Genomic DNA, 25086 nt, shown 5'->3' on the forward strand with positions numbered 1-25086 from the left:
AACCTTTCACATCTTGCCTCCAGACTGAAGCTTAAGGGTTACGTCTAAAATTTACACAATAAAAAGAACTTTTCAAATTATACCTACCCTCCTCTTATCCCATTACTCCTTCATAAGCACATTTATTAAGTGGGGAAAAAAACAAACCCAAAGATCTGTAAATTGCACTAATATCATTGGCTCTCAGTCTTCCTAATCCTTTAATATTTGTTGAGGTGACCCCCAACCATAAAATTATTTGTTGCTACTTTCTTAACTGTAGTTTTGCTACTGCTATGAACTGTAATGTAAACATCTGTCTTAGGCAATCCCCGTGAAAGGGTTGTTGGATTCCACAGGTTGAGAGCAACTGACTTATGCAAAGTTAACACTTTCCACTGCAGGCCTAACCTGGGCAAAATTATCAGTGGTGCTCTCTACACAGCAGAGCAGACTGTTGCGCAGACACAATGCAAGCTATACAGGTTTTTAACCTTTTAAATTTAGGAAGATTAAACTTAATATGCAAAGTAGCTGTGATTGAAGTGACATAGTAAGAAGGCAAACGTGACATAATAACTCGGTCAGGGTTGCTAACCCTCTTACCATACTTCTCCCGGTCCCTTGGATTAACCAGAACTTTTAAAAAAACCACAGACCAGAAAACTAAGTCAATGTCTGAGTATTCCACAATACATTATGAATGACTTAGTGACCAACTCCTCTAAAGGCCTATCTAGAAATCACATGTCCTATATACAGGAATAAACAAAATCTCCCAGAGCCCTAATCCTGAGAGCTAGGATTCAAGGCATGTGCCACCACGCCTAGCTCTCTAGGTGGCCCTCCCCTGCTCTGGCCCTAGGGTCTCATACAGCCCAGGTTGGGCCTCAAACTTGCTACCCAGCTGAGAATGACCTTTATACTCCTGGTTCTTCTTTTGTTTCCATCTTACAAAGTTCTATTAACCTGAGAACAGGGGCCATAACTATTACCCTCCACAACAATACTGACATTGAATAAGCCTCAAAATTCTTGTAACTCATGGAAAATTCAGATGACAAGGCTTTTTTCCTCTACAGTGTAAATGCACTTTTTTTTTTTTTTTTTTGAGACAGGGTTGCTTTGGAGCCTGTCCCAGAACTAGTAGTACTTGTAGACCAGGCTGGCCTGGAACTCACACAGATCTACTTGTCTCTGCCTCCTGAGTGCTGGGATTAAAGTCGTGCGCCACCACCAACCGGCGTGTAAATGCATTGATTATGGTCTTTGGTACATTAACAAGCTTTGCTTCAGATTTTGGAATGGATTAGAAGCTTCAAGATTCATTATTTAGAGAATACTTTATTAGTTTTTGTAATCAAACCCACGTAGATAAGACCTTACATATTTAATACAGTGCGTTACCCCTGTACAAATGGGAAAAAAATTAAGTTCAACATTTCTAGACCAATATGGCTGTTAATTTCTGTACAATGCCAACTCAACACGGTAAACTGGGATACTTTTTTCCAAAGTTGACAGCACAGCTAAAGTTTCCAAAAATTCAAATTATATATATGTATATATATATTTATATTTATATAAAAAGACCAATAATAGCAGTATGTTATGCATCAATAGCAGCAACAGCTTTTCCAGGTTCTGCAGTCATTTGAACAAGATTGTAGAGACATCCAGCACACTCCATTTAAAAAAAAAAGTAAAAAACAAAATACCAGAAAACGGCACAGTTCTGTTACTTTTGTGGTACCTGGCACCATTTTTTTTTTTTTTAAATTAGCTTCTCAATCATCATCTGGAAAGAAAACATTCTGAGCAACATCATTAAAAACAGCTCTGATAAAGCACGGTCACTACTGTGTATCATAAAGCAGGGACAAGCTATTTTACACTCACAGAGGTATGATACAGTGCTGTCCTACATCTACAGTGCTGGAGGATACAATGGAAAAGGCAGGATTTGAGACTTGATTCTACTTTTCCAGCAGAGGGCCCAAAGGATGGTATGACACAGCTCTGTAAAGAAACACACTCTTAGATACGATTTTGTTTTACTAGTGGCACAGTTCTAATGATTCATTCTTTCCATGAACATCAGCTAAAAACCGTTATTAAAAAAGAAAAAGAAAAAAAAAAGATTACCCCTAAAACAAAACTCTATAACCACTGGATTCATAGGAAAATGACCTAGTGGAGACAAGCAAGACCTCACCTTACAAACACTTTATCAAATGTGTTATGTTTGAGTGGTGAGACCTCCAAAGAAGGAAGGAGATGCCAAATAGTGCTTCAAAGCTTCGGACCACAATCAAAACACAGCATCATTTTAAACAGAAGCAGAAGCCAAATGTTGCTCATTTGAATATACTCAAGGATGCTGACATTAATCGTCTTCTCACTCATCCAGGAAGAAGGGGAGATCAGTTACTTCTGTACTTTATTGTGTTCAACCAAATCACCATGTTACAAAAATAACAAGCTGCCGTAATAAAAAATAAGGCTCCTCTATCCAGCACCAGTTAGCATCATTTTACTTTCAAGCCTAGAAATGCCATAGACACATCCAAAGAACACAAGGGAGGAATAGAACCACAGCTGATATATCAATGGGACCACCCAGTGCCCAACTGAGCCACTCTGTGGTATCATTTCCTCCTATTTCTGGTTTTTCATTTAATCATAAAGCTCCTTAGATCTAACTGTATGCACTTATAGATGTGTGCACATACTTGTATATAAACTGACTGGAGATGCCTGTCAACCAAACAAATGTTACATAGTAGGTGCAAGCCTGTAAAGCCTCATCTTAACTGGTGTAGCAGCTCTATCAGCGTAAAATGCTCTATGCCCCTTGTGCATCTTTCAAGCTCATCACAGGATAATATCACAGACCATTTTACCGCCGTGGCTGCTGGCTTTGTTTGACTTCATTTTCCCTGCCCACCCACCCACAATACCCCACAATAAACCAAAGCTTTTAAGATTTTGTTTCTTCGGTTTTGATCGCCTGAGGTTTGATTGGTCCAGTTCTGACAGGCTTGGTGGTTATGGTGGGTGCAGGGGGTGGCTTTTCTTCTACTTTTTCCTGACAGGCACCAGGTGGGTCAGTCAGTGTTTCAGGAGGTTTATTTGAATCATTGTCCACTTTCTGGGCTTTGCCTCCTATCTGTTTGCTCTGTTGCTGTTCAGAGAAGAACCGTTGCGTGGACTGAAGAACCTCTGCTCTCTGTTTTGCCTTAAAAAATAAGAAAATAAGAACTGAAAATACTGCAACATCACCTAACATTACCAAAGCCTGTCAAATCAATCTCAGTTCAAATTTTTGTACCAGTCACAAAAATCAGTTTTTCCCTAAGTTGCTTTGGCCCCATTGATCTTTCAGTTTTTAATGCATAGGCTTCTTCCTATCTTCTATATGATTTTTTAAAAAAATTCCTGAAGCAAGACCACCTCCCACCATCTTTCTAGCATCTGCCCTCTTATAAACAATAAAATACACATTGCTGCTGGTTCCTATTTTTTTTTTGGGGGGGGTGGGGTGGCAGCTCACGGATTCTAAACTTTATTCAGGGAGGCTGCTTGCAAATCTGAAAACATACATGTAATGTAACACTTAAAACTTCTAGTTATCAATATGTGGTCTACAATAAAATGAAAAGGAAGCACTTATATTGTGGCATTACCAACACCTAGGACCAAATGTCTTGTGGCTGAGTCCTCTTCCCACAGCTCTCTTCTGCAGGGGAAGAGCATCAGAAATTAGTAACTACAACTTCACTTGATCACTAAGTTCTGATAGCTCCTACCACATTCTGAGCTGGTAAATAATCTTAGTTTCATTGACTACGTGCCCCAAAGAATATACTTACGTTAATCTGTAAATTATAGTGCTGTAATATATACAATTAAAACTTAGCTTTCTACCCCTCTTGCACATAACAACAACAAAAACTCCTTCATGTTCTACAGGTAATCAACCTATACTTTCTAAAGATCTAAAAACAATTTAAGAAATTTGTATACTCCCACCCCACTAATAATATTAAGCTCTAATGACATTTCTAACACGAGAAATGTTTTAAAATTAAGTGGGAAGTAGCCAGGAGCAGAAGGCTACACAATCTGCAAAGTTTTGGGTGCTAGTGCTTTTAGTAGTAACAAACAGATGGAAACCGTAGGCCCAAAGCCTAGTAAAGCTAAGTGATGTGCCATACGAGTTCTCCTAGAGGGTAGTCTTTGAATTTCATTACTCAGCATTAGAAACACAAAGGATATCAACCAAGAAACTTAATGAGCCAAATTCTTTAATTAGTATTATCACAAAAATGTTTCTAATTCAGAGTAAAGCATCACTGTGCACATTTCGCTCTTGTAAGCACTAATCTTTTCTCTATCCTAGTCTAATCCATGTCGTGATTAAACAAGTTTAATCTTTACTTTTCTTAAAGTCAACCCTAAAGTAATTACAGAAACAAACTCTAACTGGTTATACAAGCAGATGGGTAAAATTTATGCTGAGAACTGTCCCCACACAGACTCCTAATGGCCTCAGCGAACCCAAGCTTACTTGTGCCTTTTATCATGAAGGATCCCAAAGTGCTTTTCTGAGTTCTTCATCTATAACTAACTGCATTCTGGAACATAGCCACCTCAGGTGGGAGGCCAAAAAAAAAAAAAAAAAAAAAGTGGAAAACCGTTTTGAGATGAAAATTACTCAAATAACTTGTGAAGAAATAAAAATCAAGATAGCTAACACGTCTTACCCATTTCAGAGTTCACCAAAACCATGATTATGTATTATACTTGGGTGGGGGAGGGGAGGCCAGGGAGGGAAAGGGGGAAAAAAAGGGAAAGAAATAAAACGGGGTAACCTATAATAAACAATCCATATTACATTTTTTAATACTTAAAAATACTGCATCCAAACTCAGATCTCCCTAAAACACGAATTTCATAAGCAATACATTTGGATAGTTTAAATGTTAATTTAATTTCTGACTATAGTGGCAAAGGGAGGTTCATAAAAGGAGGAAAAGGCAAGGATGGAAGGGAAAAAAAATGGGGGAGGGGCACACAAATAACAGTAATTAGCTTGGTTAAGTCTGATACAGACAATGAATGCCTGGATATATGGTTATGAATCCAGAGGCATTTTAAGACATGGTTCAGAGACAGATTCTTGCTCTGGTGGCTGTTAACACTGTACTAACCTTCATATCTTGTTCAGCCTTCAACGCAGCCTGGGCCTGATTACCTCTGACTCCAGATAGTGATCCACAAGGACCCCTGGCTACATGTGGCAAACGAGCATGGCTCATGAGGCCTGTGGTCAGCGGAGGAGGCATCTGACTGGCCAGTGCCATTGGTGGCCTCTGTACAGGCGCTGGGAAGGTGTTAGTATGTGGGGCTCTTACCAATGGAGGGACCAGGTTAGGCTGAGAGAGAATCTGAGTGAAAAAACAAAACATACAACATTGAACTGTTAAAAAAAAAAAATAGCCAACCACACTAGGCTGGCTCATCCCAGAGTAAATCTGTGCCCATTCCGCCAGTCAAAGTGTTTGGATCGTGCCATTCCATTAATAAGGACAAACAAACAGGCCATGCTTATAAAGTTTAACAGGAAAAATTAGGCAAAGCATGCTATGGCACTTCAGCTGCAAATTCTATGGGGGAGATAGAGAGCTATAAATAATTAGGACCATGGAGTGTTTAATGGGACAACTGTAGAAAAGCACACTTCTAAACATAATCTGAAGGCAAAATAATAGTAACTCGACAAATGTGTTTCTTAACCAATTCTAGCCCAAGTTATCATTCTTAGTCTTCAATCAGTAAGGGAAGGAGAAGCAAACCTATCTACACAATAACTTAAAACATTCAGAAAAATCTTACTTCAACTACACAGATAGCATAAAAACAAAAACACACACTTAAGCACTGGGACCCTTCACTGAAAACTTCTTCAAAAAAGACAAAAGGAATAGGACTCAAACTGTCAGAGCTGTGTGGGGAATCTTGAGTATTGCTACTGCCTGCTTTAAAACTAAACAACTACTGCCTCTGCCTATTCATAAAAATAAATGAATACAGCTGAGCAGTACACATTCACTGTTAAGCCAGACAAGTTTTCATTCAAAGACGCACATCTTAGCTGGGTCACCTATGTTATGATTATAAAAACACAACCTTAGTAAGATTAGCCACCACTTTACAACACTAGGCTCATTCTCCCTCGGATCTGCCTACCTGGGGTGCAAACTGTGCAGGAAATGGCTGTGTCATTCTCACTGTGGCAGGGGCTGACTGGAACTGCTTCTGATAAACAATGCTGTTCATTTTGCTAGACTGGCTGTTTGGACTTGTTGAAGTAGCCCTTGGAAAAGAAGTCACTCGTCAGTAGAGCAGTGCCAAGTAATGCGGTTAGAATTTCAAAGACATTTTGTTTTGTATTTCCATCACATTTAGTTGTTAATTGAAACAAACAAAGCTCAATGGTAGCACTATTAAGAAAAGCCAAGGTGAGATGGAGTTGTTACACTTATATTAAAGGATCTTCTAAAATACAGGCTTAACATTGTAGATAAAATTAACAAAATAATTGTCTTATTCACTTCTGCTTAACATGGGACTGATAAAACATTAGGTGATAACTGAATTCTCAAAAAATTTTTCAATTATCTTTCAATTTCCTAAGCAAATTTACATGTCCACCTTACCGGAATGGACTAGATGTTGGCGTGGTGCTCCGACCACCAATTGGAGGTGTCCCCGGTTTGATATCAATGCCACTCCCAAAGGCTTTTAGTTCCATTTCAGACATCTGAGAAAACACACAATAAAGGTAACATTCCTTTAGTCCTGTAAGTAAGTGTTGTACTCAGCATCCTAAATGATGGCTAAAATATAAAATCCCACAACTGGTTTCAAAATTCAAAGTCAAGCGAGACATAATACTAACATTTCTATAAAAAATTCTGAGTTCTTTATTATTAGACAAAAACAGGGAATATTAAAAAAGAAGCAAATAATGAAAGAAAAACACAAGCACACATGCACGTGAGGTTTTCTGAGGAGTTGTAAAAACTGATGTTTTATTAATATTATACATTAGTTATATTAGTTATTCAGTGTGTGCACACTTCCTCACCTTGAACATGGAGGCCAGGACATTTTGTGAGTTATCAGTTCTCTCCTTCAGCCATGAGTCCCTGGGATTGAACTGAAGTCTTAAGCCTTGGCAACGGGGGACTTTACCCGATGAATCATCTTAAGCCCTTTACAGTTATATCTGTTTTATTGTGTGCGCACACCTATGTTTTTGTGTATGCCATGGCGTACATGCATTTTATCTTCATAGACAACACAAGCACAACATACACATCTCTTATCTCCAAATACCTACAAGCAGCAAATCCTTATGTACACTAACCAAATTATCACTTACCTTTCCTGTAGTCGCCATCATACTATGCTGTGTTCCAGCAGGGATTAGTCCTCTGAAAGGCTGGCTTACTTGTGCAGGACGGCTCAGGCTCTGAGCCTGTGCTTGTGGTGTTGTGTGCTGTAATTGGGGCTGAAGAGTCTGAGGCAAAGCAATGAGAGGCTGTCCTGTAGATCCAAAATTAGTCAAGGAAAGCTGAGATGCAGGTAAAGGTACTGTAACCTACAAAAAGAAGCAAACAGAAACTATAATCATTTGCTTATAATTACACACATATATACACACACACATATACATATATACACACATATATATACATACACACACACATATATACACACACAGATCTTCAAATACTTTTAACAATATAAAAATATTTTCATCAAATATCCATCAACATCTTTAGTTAAGTATCTCTATTTTCTTTGTCCTCTTTAAGATAAGATCTCACTATGTAATCCTGGCTGGCCTTGAACTCACAGAGATGCCTGTCTTCCAAGTGTGGGGATTAAAGGTATGAATAACCACACACAGCCCTATCTCCATTCTTGTATTAGAGATCTGGTGACAATATATGGTAATACAATGCTCAACAACAGAAACCAGTCTTAAGAAATGCGGTGTTTGGTGATTTCATCATCAAGTGAACATCAAGATTACACATCTGTATTTGCTAGCTGTACTGAAAAAACTACATTAAATGAAACGACGACTAACTCTGAAGATACCCACAGAGCACATGTCAAATAAACAATATACAATTTAAGTAGCAAAAGTTTCCACCACCAAAACTGCCATATTATTTGCAGGTTTGGTCAAAATGAGTGTTCTTAATGAAAAGAACTTTTTTTTTTTAATATTTATTTATTATGTATACAATATTCTGGCTGTGTGTATGTCTACAGGCCAGAATAGGACACCAGACCTCATTACAGATGGTTGTGAGCCACCATGTGGTTGCTGGGAATTGAACTCAGGACCTTTGGAAGAGCAGGCAATGCTCTTAACCTCTGAGCCATCTCTCCAGCCCTAAAAAGAACTTTTTAGTTTTCATACAAAAAGCTTTTGTTGGGGCTGGAGAGATGGCTCAGAGGTTAAGAGCACTGGCTGCTCTTCCAGAGATTCTGAGTTCAATTCCCAGCAACCACATGGTGGCTCACAACCATCTGTAATGAGATATGGCACCCTCTTCTGGCGTGCGGGCGATACATGGAGGCCGAATGTTGTATACATAAGAAATAAATAAATCTTTAAAAAAGAAAAAAGCTTTTGTTTGTAAGATATTATGAATATCATTCATAACAATGGCAAACCAAAGGATTAACGACTCACACTTCTCTAGCCTTGTGTCATGTGTAATAATGTCAGAAGAGGATATTCACTTCCCATTGAAAATCTAATTGTATCCATACAGTTCAGGTGCTATCCTTATTGCCACTCTTTATAGTGCCATAGTATTATATTAACCTCTCACCTCTAACACTAATAGGTATATCACTTATTATATTCTTGAAAAAATGGTTTTCAAACTTTCATATTCATGGATTTTCTCTTATAAACTATTACGTGGAATCTCAGTTAAAAAAAAAAAAAGATGTAAAAGTGCAACTAGAATTAGAGGCGGAGGTGTAGTGAAGAGCTGGTTGTTACAGGACTGAATGAAGCACTGTCCACTTCTAATGGAACCCCCAGAACATTTCAGTGAAGTTTGAAAACCACTTCCTCTATCTTGGTTCAATAAAAATTTCCAAAAAATAACAAAAGCAATACAAAGAATAATATAAAAAAATTGAGGAAATTTACCATGCCATAGTTTACCTGCTGGAGAGCACTTGGTGACTGGGCAGTGTTATAGAAATTTGTCTGACCAGGCTGCTGTACTTGTCCAGAATAAAGATTTGAGGCCTGGGTAAGATTGGCTCTTGCCTAGAAAAATATACAAGAAAACAGAAGAAAAACTGAGAGGGAAGTTCCCATGCAATCTGTATCAACATGATCATTCTAAAAGGGAAGATCTTAGCTGGATGTGGTGGTGCACACCTTCAGTCCCAGAGCTTGGGAGGCAGAAGCAGGCAGTTCTCTTGAGTATGAGGCCAGTTTGGTACACAGAGTGAGTTTCAGGATGGCCAGGGATACAGAGAAAGAAACCCCAAACCAAAAACAACAGAAAAAGATTTTTATGCGCTTAAAAGAATCTGAATTAAATAAATAAAAGCCCATTAAGAACACCATGAGTAAGCAAGCACTCCTTACCTGAAGAAGATGTGTATCTATCAGCTGAGAACTTCCTAGTCCTGATGCCTGCCCCAGCTGATGCTCATACAGTATAGGGATAGGCTGAGTATTTGAAGTCTGCTGAAAGGCAAGACCTGATTGTGCCTTGGCAAGCTCCTGGTGCTGGACAGCTGGGAAGTTGTGGATAGCCGTACCAGAAAGGACCACAGAAGGCTGCGACAGACTGCTTTGCATAAAAGCTGGCTGCGATCTATGTACGTATTAAGCAGGAGGTCATGTTATTCATAAATTTTATTTAGAATTTGAAAACAAGAACAAGATTCTCAAATGACCAAGTATTCTCCTTTCTAATTAGTAACGAAGTAGAGAAGACAATGTCTGTGGCCACCTGTTTCAAGACTATAGTTCTGCACACACCAGACTTCATACGAAAGCCTACTCTTAGCAACAACAGTTTACATTTCACCTCTTAATTATGATAATGATTCAAGTTTTACATGTTCACTACAAAACTGAGGGCTAACTTAGTTTTCTCTTTGATGCATATATATGATGACACAGACACTGACACACACAACACACACACGGTCTTTAAGACCAGTGTGAGTCACCATGCCTAGATAAGAGTAGCTTAAGACAGCTGCCCACAGGTTATGAAAACTCTATCTGAACCATGTACAAAACAAACGAAAATAATGAACATGCTTAATTATTTATTTTATAACATGGTACCCTAGGGTTTGGGGGAAAAGGAATTAGCAGTAGATACTACATAATCCGTCAATTATAATATAAAAATATAACAAATTTTAAGGCACTTTACCTATATGGCTGAATTGAAGAACTGAATAATTCCTGAGCCTGGGAAACTGCAGGTCCAGCTCCCAAACTCAGCGGGGCTTGATGCTGCCCTTGCAGTGGGGCATAGATAGGAATTGGAATCTGTTGAACTGACGTTGGCTGCAATAACAACAAAAACAGTGCATATAAAACAGGTGCAAACTTCATACATGAAATCACAAGACTGGGAAAATAAAAACAACAAAACTTCAGACATAAAAATAAAACACTTATGGTATATATCAACTCCCCTTTAAAACCAGTTTTCTTTTTAACCTATGACTTATTGCATACTGGTAACTATTAAGTTCTGGTAACTTGGGGAATTAAAATATTTTCCAAGTTTTGCTAACAGCCTATCCACAAGATAATCCAAAGTGGAATTTTAAGTAATTGTATTATTACTAAGAATCCAAGATAAACTGCTACAACCACAGAAGTGTCAAGAAATACAGGATTAAAATGTTTACCTGAGAGAGGCCTGGTTGAAAGCCCTGCTGCTGAGCCAGGGATGGTGGAGCCAATCGCGCATGCTGGGTATTAAATAAATGACTTGTGTCCATGTAGAAGGCTGGGATTTGAGCTACAGACCATCAGGGGAAAAAAACAAACAAAACAAAACAAAAAAACCAGTATTGTCTAAATTTCAGAATTTTTCAAGTAGTAAACCAAATTGCTGATAGCAACAAAAAAGATTGTAGCTGATTTCAAATGTAAGCCCTCTGAAACTGAACAGTTACAGAAAAAGTACAATGTAAAAGACATAGAAATTCTAGAGAGAAGTGCATGACACTAACACTGTAAAACTGGTACTACCGGGTCATGTAAAATAAGATACCCACACGTTCTCAAATGGCTGCGTACTGGAAGCATCTCACACAAAAATTGGACCTAACCACTGAACTAGCAAAGCCACTCTAATTTTAAAAAACTGACTACAATACGGTAACATATTTCAAAACAATTAGTATTTAATAATAATTAAAATGTTTGATATAGATTTTAAATATACAAATTTTGTGATTTACTGTTTTTGTGTAGTAATATGCATACTATTTTTGTGGCTATTATACCTAATAGTCAAACAAACACCCTTAAACTCAGACAAATCAAAATTCTTATCCATAAAACAGTTAATATATATTAATACACAAATCTTGGAAAAAAGAACTGACAATTCATATGCTTTATGCATTACGAGTAATCTAATATCTTTAGACATTAGATATCAACATGCTAACTACTAAAAATCCTCTTATGAATGCTAAGAAATAGCTTCATTTTCTATAATTCAAAATTTAAACCATCAGCGAGTTTAAGCATTTTTGATGACCACTGCAACAGTCACCAAAACAACATTTTTAATTTTGCTGTTCTTAACGTTCTCTTTGCCAAGAACGTTTAGTGATTTTGGTGAAATAGAAAGACATGCACAAATTATTTTGCAAAGTATAAGACTAATATATGACTAATTTATCATAAATGTACAGGACAAAAGTGGAGACACACACATATATATCTTTTCTAAAAGTTCCAGAGTTCTTGTTATGAGGAATAGGATTTAAATGTGGAGAAAGACACAGATATATCCATTCTAAAAGTTCTAGAATTCTTGTTATGAGGAACAGGATTCAGATGTACAAAAGCACATGCAAAACAAAAACAAACAAACAACTCCACAAGCTTGAAAGGGTTATGAAGAAAAAAGCACAAGTCTTTATTTTCTAAATTCCTGTAACCAAACCTAGAAATATTACCTGCTGCCGACTGAGACACATAAACTTGTGGACTCTGCTGCTGCTGGGCAATAAGGGAAGGCATACAGCTTAACTGTGAAAAATGACTTGCAGAAGGTAGGCTGCTTGTCTGCAGTTGTTGGGGTTTTACTTTACAGATATTAGGAGGATCTGATGTGGTTGTAGATTTTGTACTCAAAGAAGAGGTAGTGTAAGTACCGGCTCCTGTATTTGAAGAAGGGAGAAAAAACAGCATGTTTATTCTTCATACTTATGTTTCTGGTTCTATGAGTCCTATGGACATTAAGTATTCCAGCAACCACAAACCAACACTATTTGAGAAGACCGGAGTGTCTCAGGGGCTGGCAATGGAGTTGAGTTGATAGAGGTGCTTGCCTAGCATGCACCGTATCCCCAGCACTCCATGAACCAGGCATGGTGGCATGTACCTGTAATTCCAGCAACAGAGTTCCTGTGATTTCTAAACTCAGGAGGTGGAGGCAGACTCATACTCTCATTTACAAGAGAGTTAGTTACAGGCCAGTCAAGAATACAAGAGACCTTGCCTTGAAAAGGAGAGGACAGACACACAGGCACACAGAAAACCAACAACCCTCCCCTCAAACAAACAAAAACACCCCAACATCAAAAAACCCAATCATTTTTCCACAACGTATGGACAGACTTTTATCCTTGTTATTATTTGTTCAACTAAACAAGCAGAGGTAGCTAGATCTAGAGAAAGGGTTCCAAAGAAAGACTGGGGAACATTAAAGACATCCTACCCCAATCTTGTATGTTTTATATTAATTTCCACTGAAGTATATGAGAATTCAAGTTAGTCTATTAAGATGTCTTAGTGGACAAATGGGTAGTGAGGAATGACTGGACAAGCTCTAAAGAAAGAAAAAGATACAATTGGGCACTGTTTGGCGCAGCATTACAATACATGAATCATCTCTGAAGTCTTTTCTTTCAAGACAGTGCCTTCACACTTACTTAGATTGGCCTCAAATTTCCAATCTCCCTACTTCAATCTCTCTAGTGCTGAAAACACAGGTGTGTGCCTACATTGGGTTTGTCTCAATACATCAATTACAGACAATATAAAAATAGGTATAGGACAGCCCAAGCACTAGTGGTGGAGATCTCAAAATTAGCACACTATGCGGCACAATATGGAAAAACAATACCACACGGGGTATACATTCTATCCATTTCCCACTGCTGTGGAAACATCAGGGAAATAAACTTTGTTTTTAACAGAAGCAGCATGGTTGCATTTAGGAAAAGTAAAAAGGATGTGCTATCCTGGAAGTCAAGCATTTGGAAACCTTTGCCATTCTTAGTTTTGCTATCAAGACAGGGTTTTCTGTGTGTAATAGCCCTGGCTGTTATGTAACTCGTTCTGTAGACCAGGCTGGCCTCGAACACACTGAAATCCTCTGCCTGAGTGCTGTGGTTAAAGGCCTGTGCCACTACCACCTGGCCCTTTGCCATTCTTTAAGAACTACAAAGCCTCTAAGTTGGCAATTGTGCAGAACTGCAAGGAAGGATGGAGCTCATTCTAAGTCCAGGTCCTACTTGAAAACATGCCCACCTAACCCACCATTAGAAGATGTAGCTCACTCCATTATCACCATTAAACCAGGTATATACTGGGGGAAAGCTATGGAAATTTATATTTCTCAACTGGGTTTTAAATTATTTGAATATAGTAAAAATAACAACAAAAAGGTGAACTTAAAAAAATTTAGGTACTCTTTTTTAATCAATGAGGGAGGATACAGCAACATGTTTTCTAATAAACAATCAATAAAATTAGTCACATTAAAATTCTGAGAGACAAATAAGAGGCAAGAGGAAAGTAGTTTTCCTAAAGAATGACCTTCTGCTCAGGGAATGGGAGTGAAGTTGGGAAGTATAGTGTTTGTCTAGGGTACACTAGACAACTATGTTCAATCCTCCGTGCGGCACTCAAAATAGGTATGTAAGGAAAGCTATGACAGCTTCTACCTGATAATGATGCTGTGGGAGTGACTGAAGCAACAGGGATCTGAGGCATCGATGCACTGGAAAAAGAGTTGTAATTAGCAGTGCTTGGTCCACTGGTACTACTGCTGACTCCACTCACAATCGGAGGTGCTGTAGAAGTGACTGGAGACCCCTTTTCCCTTAGATTTGGAGAATTCTCCCATGCCTTACGCGCAGACTCCATCTGCAATAAAAGAGTCTTCTGTTAAAGCAAACAAACAATCAAACAACAAAAAAAAAAAACAAAGAAAACCCAAAAGACCACACCCTCTATATCCCAGTATACAGATTTCAAATAGTGTCAGAGAGCTTAAGCTTTTTACTTGCTCTCTCACCCTAAGGGCTATTATTAGTTTAAAACGGAATTTCTTGAAAGCTTTAAGAAATGCACAACGAAGCCGGGTGGTGGTGGCGCACGCCTTTAATCCCAGCACTCGGGAGGCAGAGGCTGAGTTCGAGGCCAGCCTGGTCTACAAGAGCTAGTTCCAGGACAGGAACCAAAAAGCTACAGAGAAACCCTGTCTCAAAAAATCCAAAAAAAAAAAAAGAAATGCACAACGAACTATAGCTAAAGCATTTATCCAAACACAAATATCCCTACTAACATAATAGAAAGAATGTGATTCCTCTATGGGATGGAAGTCAGAAAGGGCCTTGTGAAACACCCTTTCTCTCTCCATTCCTTTTAAAACCAATACTTCTGAAATACAGATGGCAATGTAATAGGACAAAATTTTAGGCTAGTGTATACTGTCTGTAGTAATTTGTATTTGTGACCCTGGTTTACTCATACTATCATTTATTAAAAGACAGAATTGCATCTTCAAGTTTGAGCAGCATTGTTCACTAACTTTCAGATAACAGTGATACCACATATGAAACTTGTGTTTTTCTACCAGTTCCATTTAAAAATATAAAGACAAAAGGCAGTATTAATTTGGTTAACAGTTAAAGACAATATATCTATAATTGAAATAATATAAAAACACTCACTAATGCATATCCTTTTCTGATTTGTTTCCACTGTTTTACTGTAGCACAGTACACATTATGTACTGGAAGAAGACTCTTATCTTTGTACACAAATGCCACCATACCCATTTCCTAAGCTTTTTAATATTAAAATTTCAGATACAGCATCTATTTCAATTTCTCTTACAGCAAATATCAATTTAGACCAGCCATTGTTCAAATGTTGAATAATTTTAGTTATCTAGTGAATTCTGAACTGGAAAGCAGAGGAAGATTCCCTCCAACAAGGCTATGAGCCAGAGGAAATTTTGGGCCGAAAAAACAAACAAAAAACAAACCCACAATAATATCTAAGATGATTTGTAGAAAGTTGTTTCCCTAAGTAATATCTTTAATACTACTAACATGTTAACCTTTAAAATGCCAATCTCTAAATGCCCCCTGTCTGCCCCCGACAGTTCCTCTGTGATTCCCTGGCTGTCCCCCTGGAACTCACTCTATAGACCAGGCTAGCCCCAAACTCAGAGATCTGCCTGATCTGGGATTAAAGGTGTACCTTTAATGTACTTTATCATATCACCTTTAAAAGACACATATGCTGACTGTCATCATAAAACACTCAAACTGTACAACTCTTTTATGTTTAAGGACACACATATTTCTCACAATCAATTCAAGTGTGCTTTATTCTAAAATAAAAGCTGTGGAGGGGGGGATGGTACTGGAACCTGGCCCCCTGACCCTATAATTCTGAGATCCTTCCTAAATCCTAGAATGGCACCTCCAGAGACCTCTCTGCTCCCACACTGCCTATATTTGAGCTCCTACTCGGAATATGTCTATAGTATTTTAGTTGCATTTCTCATTAGTTGTTCTGAATGATGGAACCCACAGTCAGGTTTATGGCATCACCTCCATCCCTTGAGGGACGACTGAGGTTTCTGTCTAGCTTCTGACAGAAGACTGGCTTTGCTGATGTGTGTGTATGTGTGTATAATGCGATGAGAGAAAAGTCTAACGACATAATTTTTTATTAACTCAGATTTTTTACAAAATAATCTACATATCTAGGATATGTCAACTTGTGATCTTCATTAAAACCTGTTAAAAATAACTGTAAAACAAAACATCTTGTAAGGAACTTAAGTTTGTTGACCATCCTAACAGTAACCTGACATTTTGGTATGGCAGGAATTTGGGGAGAATAGTGTGTTTTTTCAGCTGTAGGCAAATACTATGGCAAGGGTTAGACTCCACACAGATATTTGGCTTACTTTCACCTCTTACGCAGCAAGGTAAGTCAAAGGTGACTGTCTTTGGAAAGTCAAGGCTACCAAAAGTATAATTATTTTACATACTACAAGTATTTTTCCAAGAAATATTTTTTTAAAAAAAGTAAAGAAATGACAGGTAAAACCAATTTAATTTTAACTCTGTGGGATGTTAAAAATGAATACAAGGCAAAGCACAATAAGTATTCTAAAGAATTAACTGACTCAGAGATAAGTATAAAGACATTATATTTGTTATATGAAATTTAATCACTATAATCATAATTATCTGAATTATAGAACAAGGTAATAAACCCAGATATAGTCCTCTGAGTGGAAAATCAGCAGCGAGAGCCAACAAGAAGTAGCAGTAAGCAGTGAGAATGGGGAACAAACAGGCATCTATGTCAGAGTCTCAGTTTTATTGACACTCCCACAAAGTGATCCTAAGGTTGAGCAGAGAGTCTAGAAATGAACACTGGTAACACGACTAAAACAACTTAGCTTTTTCCCCTCCTGTGTAATGTCAAAGATTCACTATAATCCAATCAGGAAAACCTGCCTATTGAGGCTAATACCATACTTGTCAGGATTAGGAACAAAAAGAACACCAATAAAAGACATTTTAAAAAATTCCGTATTTTCTCCACCTAACTACTAACCCACCCCAAGGTGAATCAGAGTTCTAAAATAACCTCAAGTAATTGTCTCATGAAAATGGGTGAGAAAAACCAGGCAAATGCTAAGACTAGTGGCACAGGATAGCCTGTATGTAATCCTCACTAACTGAGAAACTGAAGCAAATGGAGGGCAACGTTAAAAGCCAGGCTGGGCTACTTAGTGAGACTGTGTTTAAATAAGTAAGAAAGAAAATGGCTGGGATGTGAGGTCCCAGGTTTAATCCTTAGTACTTCCATCAAAACCTCACAATTTTGCTTATCGAGTATGCTTTTGTTAATAGCCTTTTCATAAATCATTCCTGCATTCAGTTTATTCATGATTTATAAGGAAGAAAAAAAGCATTCTTAGCATAGTTAGTACTGTGTATTTAAGTACAAATCACAAACAGTAATTTTATTTTAATGAAAAAATTCACAAGCACAATAGACCTTGCCAGTGCTATTATTCTGAACTTGCGCCCCTTGCAAGCAATGATTAAGGAGCCTTGGAGATGGACACTGTACATACCTTGAAGGTGAGGCTGAAAGTAGTAGGAGGAACTGAAGTTAGGCTGGAGCTCTGTTGTATAGTCTCCCTCTTAGGGAGGGGTAGGGTGTTGGGCAGGGGCACCTGAAAAGGCAGTCAACATATCACAATCTAAGTATGCTGCAAAAGCCCCATCAGTCACAGTGCTAATGTACTCTAAAAATGCTTTATCTGATTACTTAAGTTATAATGCTTGCAGAGGCCAATAACTATTTTAAAGTTCTGAAGAAAAAAATTCTCCCTTAGGTGTGTACAAATTGTCAGGAAAAAAGAACCTGCTTTGAATATAAAGCACATACTACTCAGGTAGTGCTCTTTATACTAGAAGCAAAATTTTGTATTTTAAACAAATTCCCAGGTGGTGTTAATATTACTGTGCAATCAAGTTCTAAGAAGTATGACTTTCCCAGCATATACGAGGACCCACAGGTTCTTATCCTGAGTATTTAACCTAGCAATGCAAAGGTAGAAAATCTCTTTCCTACAATATAATCAACCTCTTAAAATTAGATTCAAGAACAAGAGCAACTTCTGGAACCAAGTAAGGATCACACCCTTACCTCACATACCAAACCATTCTACTGTATAAGGATTGTGGCAAACGCTGTAAGAAACATTAGTTATTATGCACTATCCATATTTTCTTTTTCCCTTCATAGTCCCTAGATCTTGTTATTTTACTATGTGTACTGCTTTATGCTTGTTTTTGGATGATTCACTCAGCTATTCAGGAAAAAAAAGGCTTGGGGTGGTTTCAGATTATATAAAAAAAAATCACTTTGAGTTACTATGGATTGTCTCTAATGGAGATCTGTCAAAAACATTACTTAACAAGAATTCTTTAATAAATCTTGAAACTAGCTAAACTATAGCAATAAGAATATCAGTTGTACTTAACTCTGTGGAACACTCAAAATTCACAGTAATTTTAATAACAGATAATACTAACCACTACACAAGTTAAACTATTTATTTGAAAAGCCTGTACTGGGGCTGGAGAGATGCCTCAGCATGCTTACTGCATTTACAGAGAACCCAGACTCAGTTCCGGGTGCCTCTCGACAATACAGTTCTAGATTACCCACCATCTTTTCCCGGCCTCTGGGGACTCCTGCAATCAAGTGGTGCACATAAACTCCCTCAAGTGTATACATATACTTATAAACATACATTTTCTAAAAAGAAGCCTACATAAAAGTCACAACAGAAATAAAGCTAAAATGTGTAAATACAAAAAAAGCCCTACATTTCAAATGGAAGCTTCCAACAGAACACGTCTCAAAAGGATGTATGGTTTTTTCCATGGAAAACTGTTACAGTTAGCACAGAATCACTACCACATTTGGCCCACAGAAGCAACACTGAAGGCATCTAAAGTGAATGTTAAATAGCCCTAACCCAAATTATGTTTTACTCTTATAAATGCCTTAGATATATAACTAATAATCAAATGTAGACTTATTCACGCATACACAAGACTAGATTTCTTACTCCAAAGTAGCTGTCAGGATACAAAGTCACATGCTAATTGACCTTAGGAGCACATGGAAACTACTGAAGTGTTCATATATGTATTTTTCAATGACAAAATGTGATAGATATAGAGAATTATAAAATTCACATTTCCCCAATTATACTTCAGATCATAAACCAGCAAAGAGCATCATACACTTTCTTGAAAAGGTGACCTTTTTTTTTTTTTTTTTTGAGAGAGAGGGTTTCCCTGGTATATAGCTCTGGCTATCTTGAAACTCACTATGAAGACCAGGCTGGACTCAAAATCACAAAACTCAGAGATCCGCCTATCTCTGTTTCCTGAGTGCTAGGATTAAAGGTGCATAGCACTGCAGCCCATCTGAAAATGTGACATCTGACAATTTTTTTTTAATGAGCAAAGTTGGCACAATTAAAGCATAAACTTTGTTTTAATGTTAATGCCTGATAACCTAGCAGTGAAACCAGCACTCAACCCAACCAACAGCTCTTTTTCCTAAGTTTCCTATTATAAAGGAAATTCTTCTCATAAAGATGGAGAGGGGAGTGGTAGATCCCAGGTTTGGTGCAATGAAGCAATCTTACAATTCTAAAAGCTGGACAAGCTAATCAAGCTCAATATCAAGTATAATTCATTCCACTCTATTCCTTTTCCTCAGTTATGTAGTGGAAGTGTTTTGATTTGACTATAGCTTTAATTAACTGACCCCTAATGTAGCTCACCTTTCTAAAATTCCACACACTTGATGCTAGAGGGACGAATAGACAGCATGAGGGAAAAATATAAGACAAAAATCAAGATTTTTATACTGAAAATGATAAAGTCCTTTTGAAGAAATTTTCAATTGTAGCTATACAAGTATTTTTTTGAAAGAACAATCAACATTTAAATGTTATAGCGCTCGATTACTATAGAAGTTTATATTTAAAAGGGAGATCAGATGACTGGATTTTTCCCTTATTTATTCTCAAAAGCAAGGCTCATCCAAGAAACTTTTAAATGCCCAAAATCATGCTGTGCATGTGACCACAGCAAGTTACTTAATGTATTTAGACTATTTTTCACCTGTACTGACTTAAAATATCCAATTTGGAATACATATGTATACATTAAAGCTCAATTTTCACAAAAGGAATGCTGGCAAAGCTTAGTCTTTGGAAAAAAAAAGACCTTAAATGAGTATGGCTTCATTGCATCATTAAAGAAAAAAGTATCATTGTGAACAAAATTTACCCAACCAAATAAAATTAACTGTAGTATATAAAAGAAAGCCCCCCCCCCAAAAAAAAACAAAAACAAAAAACAATCAAGCCTTTGTGCAAGTCTTTAGAAAGCTGCTAACTTTTGGGGGATGGGAGAGCCTAATTTTGATTTTAGTAGGTATATTTACTACAGTGTTCACAAACACAAACTTACTATCAACTCATCCCTGTTATGAGTCAAATGTTGGCCATGACAACGTATACAAGACAAGAACAGTATCAGATGACAGCCAGTTTTCTATGCAAACCTGTCAAATCTCTGACTGGTTACTTACATTATTAACCAAAGTATCCTCCATCTTTGCATTATTAGTAGCCACAGTGTTCGGCAGAGAAGAAGAAGGCGTAGTATAGTCTGTTACAGACTCCTGTGGAGGAGTGACAAAAAGAAGTTCTTTTAAAGTCAGATTTATAGGTCACCTTTCGACAATCTAATAGAACAGAGAAAAGCTGTTTTGGAAGGAAAGAGATCATAAAACTTTATGCCCTAAAATTTCAATCCACTAACAGTAGGCTAACAAGTGACAACATCTCAATTGCTGTTAAACTTTTGCACATACTTAAAACATATTTCACAACACCAAGTAGGAAGCTATCAACAGGATTAAATATTTCTGTGAATTATTTATTATCAAGAATAACCTCAAGTCTGACAATTAAAGAAAACTCAAAACATTAACATAAAAATATCACACCTTCCTTTTTTTTCAAACAATATATGCTCCAGATGAATTCAAGTATCTGATTCCAGTCACTTCCCATAATTTGCCTTTACAGGCACATCTAGTTACATACTGGGCCTGCAGACATGTGGATAGTCAAGTCTTTCACATAAAATGTTACATATAGTATATTTATGCAAACTACCATTCTCTACATTACGAACAACATGTAATATTCTGCCATCAGATGTAAAGAGTTTAAAAAGACAAAAAACAAAAACAAGAAAATAACAAGCAAGCAAAAATCTCTAATAACAACAGCAACTACCCCCTATATTTTAGGAATAGTATTTTTGATTCAGATTTGAGTTCATGGATCCTGAACTCACAGACATAAGACAGCTGATTGTATTTTAAAAGATATATATCTTTCATTCAACGTGGAAACTAAAAGCAAGTCAGTATTTTTAGTGTTCAATCACAGAAACAGTGATTTGTTCCAAGTGTGTTCCACTGTTAAATTTAGAATTATAAGGCAAGATAAAGCTATACCAGACAGAGACATTTTTGAAATGGTTAAAATCTCAAGGGAAAGAATTCTGATCTTATAATTTTCTATTTAAGCTATTCAACAAAATAAACTTCTACTAAAATGTAACATTTTGCAAGAGATATTTATATAAAAGCATACCACAAAATATGCTATAGAACAAGCAGCATAACCCAATGCTCAGCATAAAAATGGACATTATTGATTTTCCCATTGCATACCTTTGCATCAGTGCTATATTCTGCTGATGACACTGAGATCATTGCTCCTATTTCAGCAGACATTTCTGAGACTGCTTTGGTTTCTTTTGCTGCTCCAGGGTCTGTGTTTCTGACCACAGCTGGGCTGGGTTTCTCTTGTCCTTCTGGCTCAGCCTGTTGGGCATCTTTCACTTTTTTATTTTTTAATGATCGTTCCTTTCCAATGGGACCAGGTTTATGTTCCTTGTTTTCTACCAGACTCAAATCTGGAAGCTAAAGTCAATGGTTATGACAAAATACATTATAATGAAAGATTTATTAAAAATTAAATTCAATTTTGAAACAATTTCTTTGTCCATTTCAGAATCATATCTTCCTTACAATAATACTCACCTTCTGAGCTTTAATAGGCCCTGCACGTGGCTGTTTCTGACGCTGTTCTTTAGGTTCAGGAGCTTTGTCGGTTGGTTTTTCTGAAAGCACAGGAACCACCTCATTTTCATTCCCATTTGAAGCTGGAGCACCAAACTGAATTGTGTCAATTCCAATTTCAACACCATTCTCTTGACCATTTCTTGTTCCCTAATAAGATAATGTTTTAACATTTGGTATATTATAAGAAACGAAGTTCAGACCTGATTGAAATACATATACAGTGCCACATAAATACCAAGATAGAAGCTTGGTTTAAGTTTCTACATATTAACTGAGAATAGAAGATTTCAGTTTAAATGGTCAAAGTCCTAGATCTGTGATCATGAGAAAAATCAACAAAAGCTTCAAGTTATTTAATTAGCACAACATATGCAAAAATCAACAAATGTCAAAGGTATAAATGGAAAAGAAAGATATTAATTATCAGTACCAACAATTTCTTGGAAGTCTGCTTTGAGAGAAACCTTAAATAAAAATAAAGTACTATGTGAATGTGAGATGGCATACACACCCATGGAATCAAGTCACTAATTAAGAAGCTAATTTTCTGGACAGGACACATTCTTTGTGCTAGGCAGTATCATTTAGATTCTCTTGATAAAATAAAGGACCAAAAAATTGGATAGGGGACATTAAGAAAAGCTAAGCCAAAATTAAACGAATGGCCATTTAAGAATGGTAGAGGAAATTCCTGAGCAAAACATACTAGAAAGGAAAACTACCAATAGAAAGTGTTTCAGAAAAATTGGAACAGTTAGTGTAAAAAAGTTAACAGCACAATGGGCAAACGAAGCCAGAACACAACAGTTGAACAGTGATTGATGGAAGGCAGCATGCAGGAGGTTTGATGCATGAAGCATTTATAGAAACTCATAAATTGCTACTTCATATTAGCGATTTTTTTGACATTACAACTTAGTGTGGATAATTATATTATGCATGTCAAATGACTTTTCTTCACTAAAGTCACTTTTAAGCCTAGCCAAAATTGACAATTTAGAACAAAATTTTATTTTAGTAAACACTAAAATTTCTATAAAAGCTCTATGGTAGAGGACATTTCTGGCCTCTGGGTACCCACAGCAGCACACATACCCACACAAACATTTTATTCTAATAGATGTTCATGCCAATGTCACCAGTGGCCTCTATATCAATGATTTTAACTTCAATTTAGCACATGTACCACTTGTTCTACCAGTAGCATCTCACACATTTAATTAACTTCCTCTTCTTTAAACCCTTCTTTCTCCTGGCTTTTCAGATGCTTCCCTCATTACTTGGCATCTACACTTCCCACATTTCTCTGAGCTGGAAAGTCTCTTATTTTTCATTTCTTTTTCTATTTTCTATCTTAATTCATTTTACCTTTCAAAGCTACTGATATGTTAATGACTTCCCAAACAAAATCTTCAAATCAGACTCAGTTCGGACTTACAGACTTAAGAGTTAACTAAATCGACATTTCCACTCATATCATGTATAATGATCTGTGTGTAGGCAGATATGTACACCTGAGTACCAGTGTCCATGGATGCCAGAGTTTCAGGTAACTTTGATCCATCCACCTGACGTGGGTGCTGGGAGTCAAATTTGGGTCTTATGCAAGAGCAGTTAAGCACTCTTAACACCTGTGCTCAGGCAATAACATCTTAGATATAGCTCTATGAACTTATTCTCACCACTAATCCTGACCCATTTGTAGCTGCTCATTTTAAACTGATGTGCATCTTTTTCTTTCTTTCTGTTCATACTAATAGCCTGGAGTTAATGGTTCTTTTCCTAACATTCTACCTTTACCATGTTAGCTCAATGACCCTCAGTGTCATTTCTCTGGCTTATCATTTGACTACTGTCAACTTTTTTTTAACTCCCTTGCCTCTTCACCCACACAAACAGTTCTTAACAGAACAATCTAGTCATACCCTGCTACTCCTCTGCATCCATGACACCCTAAAATGGTTCTCCACATCTTCCAAAGCATCATAGCCTCTGGAACTCTGTTCTTTCTTCGTTCACTCCAGCATATGGACTTCTCTGACTACTCTGAATACACCAGATTTGTTTTTTACTCATGGCTTTCATAACTGCTATTCCCTGAACTGGTAACTGACTTCTTTTCCTCAGATATTTGAGTAGCCTACTCTATTTTCTCCAACTCTTTTTTTAAGATTTATTTATTTATTATGTACAAAGTATTCTGGCTGCATGTATGCCTGCACACCAGAAGAGGGCATCAGATCTCACTACAGATGGTTGTGAGCCACCATGTTGTTGCTGGGAATTGAACTCAGGACCTCTGGAAGAGCAGCCAGTGCTCTTAACCTCTGACCCATCTCTCCAGATCCCTCTTCTCCAACTCTTTATTCAAATGTCACACAAGTAGGAACTCCTGGCCACTTTCAACTACTTCCATATACTTTGAGAAAAATCCTTGTCCGTTCTCTTCATTAAACAGAACTATTGCTGATTTCTCCTTACACTATAATAAGACCCACTAGAACAAGCGTCTTTCAGTTCTATCTCAGTGCTAGTTTTGTAAACTCAGAAGGAAGAATGGTTAGCACATCAAAAAAGTACTTGCTAAACATTCACTCACTGAATAACCACTGATAAAAACACTATTTACCAATACTACACATATGTAAGAAATGAGAGAACTTGTAAATTGTTATAATATATATGACTATAATGAAAGCCTGGAAAATAGTGACTGTATTATGTCCTAAACCAGATACTTTTCTATCCTGTACCACATACTT

At 37.1% G+C, this 25086-nt stretch overlaps 1 protein-coding gene across 15 annotated transcripts in view; it reads right to left on the reverse strand.

Moving 5' to 3' along the window:
* Nucleotides 1-1303: 1303 nt before the first annotated feature.
* The window catches only part of Prrc2c (proline rich coiled-coil 2C), a 71993-nt gene continuing 48210 nt past the window's right edge, over nt 1304-25086 (reverse strand). For 3 of the 15 annotated variants that reach the window (XM_050158279.1, XM_050158281.1, XM_050158278.1), the window contains exons 21-35: nt 22283-22471; nt 21911-22162; nt 20753-20845; nt 17703-17804; nt 14254-14455; nt 12259-12462; nt 10972-11084; nt 10485-10621; nt 9680-9911; nt 9230-9352; nt 7430-7648; nt 6702-6805; nt 6232-6358; nt 5193-5429; nt 1304-3217 (exon numbers count right to left, since the gene is read on the reverse strand). In XM_050158279.1, the coding sequence (XP_050014236.1) occupies nt 2960-3217; nt 5193-5429; nt 6232-6358; nt 6702-6805; nt 7430-7648; nt 9230-9352; nt 9680-9911; nt 10485-10621; nt 10972-11084; nt 12259-12462; nt 14254-14455; nt 17703-17804; nt 20753-20845; nt 21911-22162; nt 22283-22471 (2592 nt within the window). In that variant the 3' untranslated portion in view covers nt 1304-2959. Of the gene's footprint in view, nt 3218-3443; nt 5430-6231; nt 6359-6701; nt 6806-7429; nt 7649-9229; nt 9353-9679; nt 9912-10484; nt 10622-10971; nt 11085-12258; nt 12463-14253; nt 14456-17702; nt 17805-20752; nt 20846-21910; nt 22163-22282; nt 22472-25086 lie in introns of those variants that run through there. The other 12 variants (XM_050158282.1, XM_050158280.1, XM_050158289.1 and 9 more) reach the window with 10 other exon arrangements.

The sequence above is a fragment of the Alexandromys fortis genome, unplaced genomic scaffold (assembly GCF_014885135.2).
Source record: "Alexandromys fortis isolate MF-2015 unplaced genomic scaffold, M_Fortis_MF-2015_v1.1 scaffold_97, whole genome shotgun sequence".
NCBI lineage: Eukaryota > Metazoa > Chordata > Mammalia > Rodentia > Cricetidae > Alexandromys > Alexandromys fortis.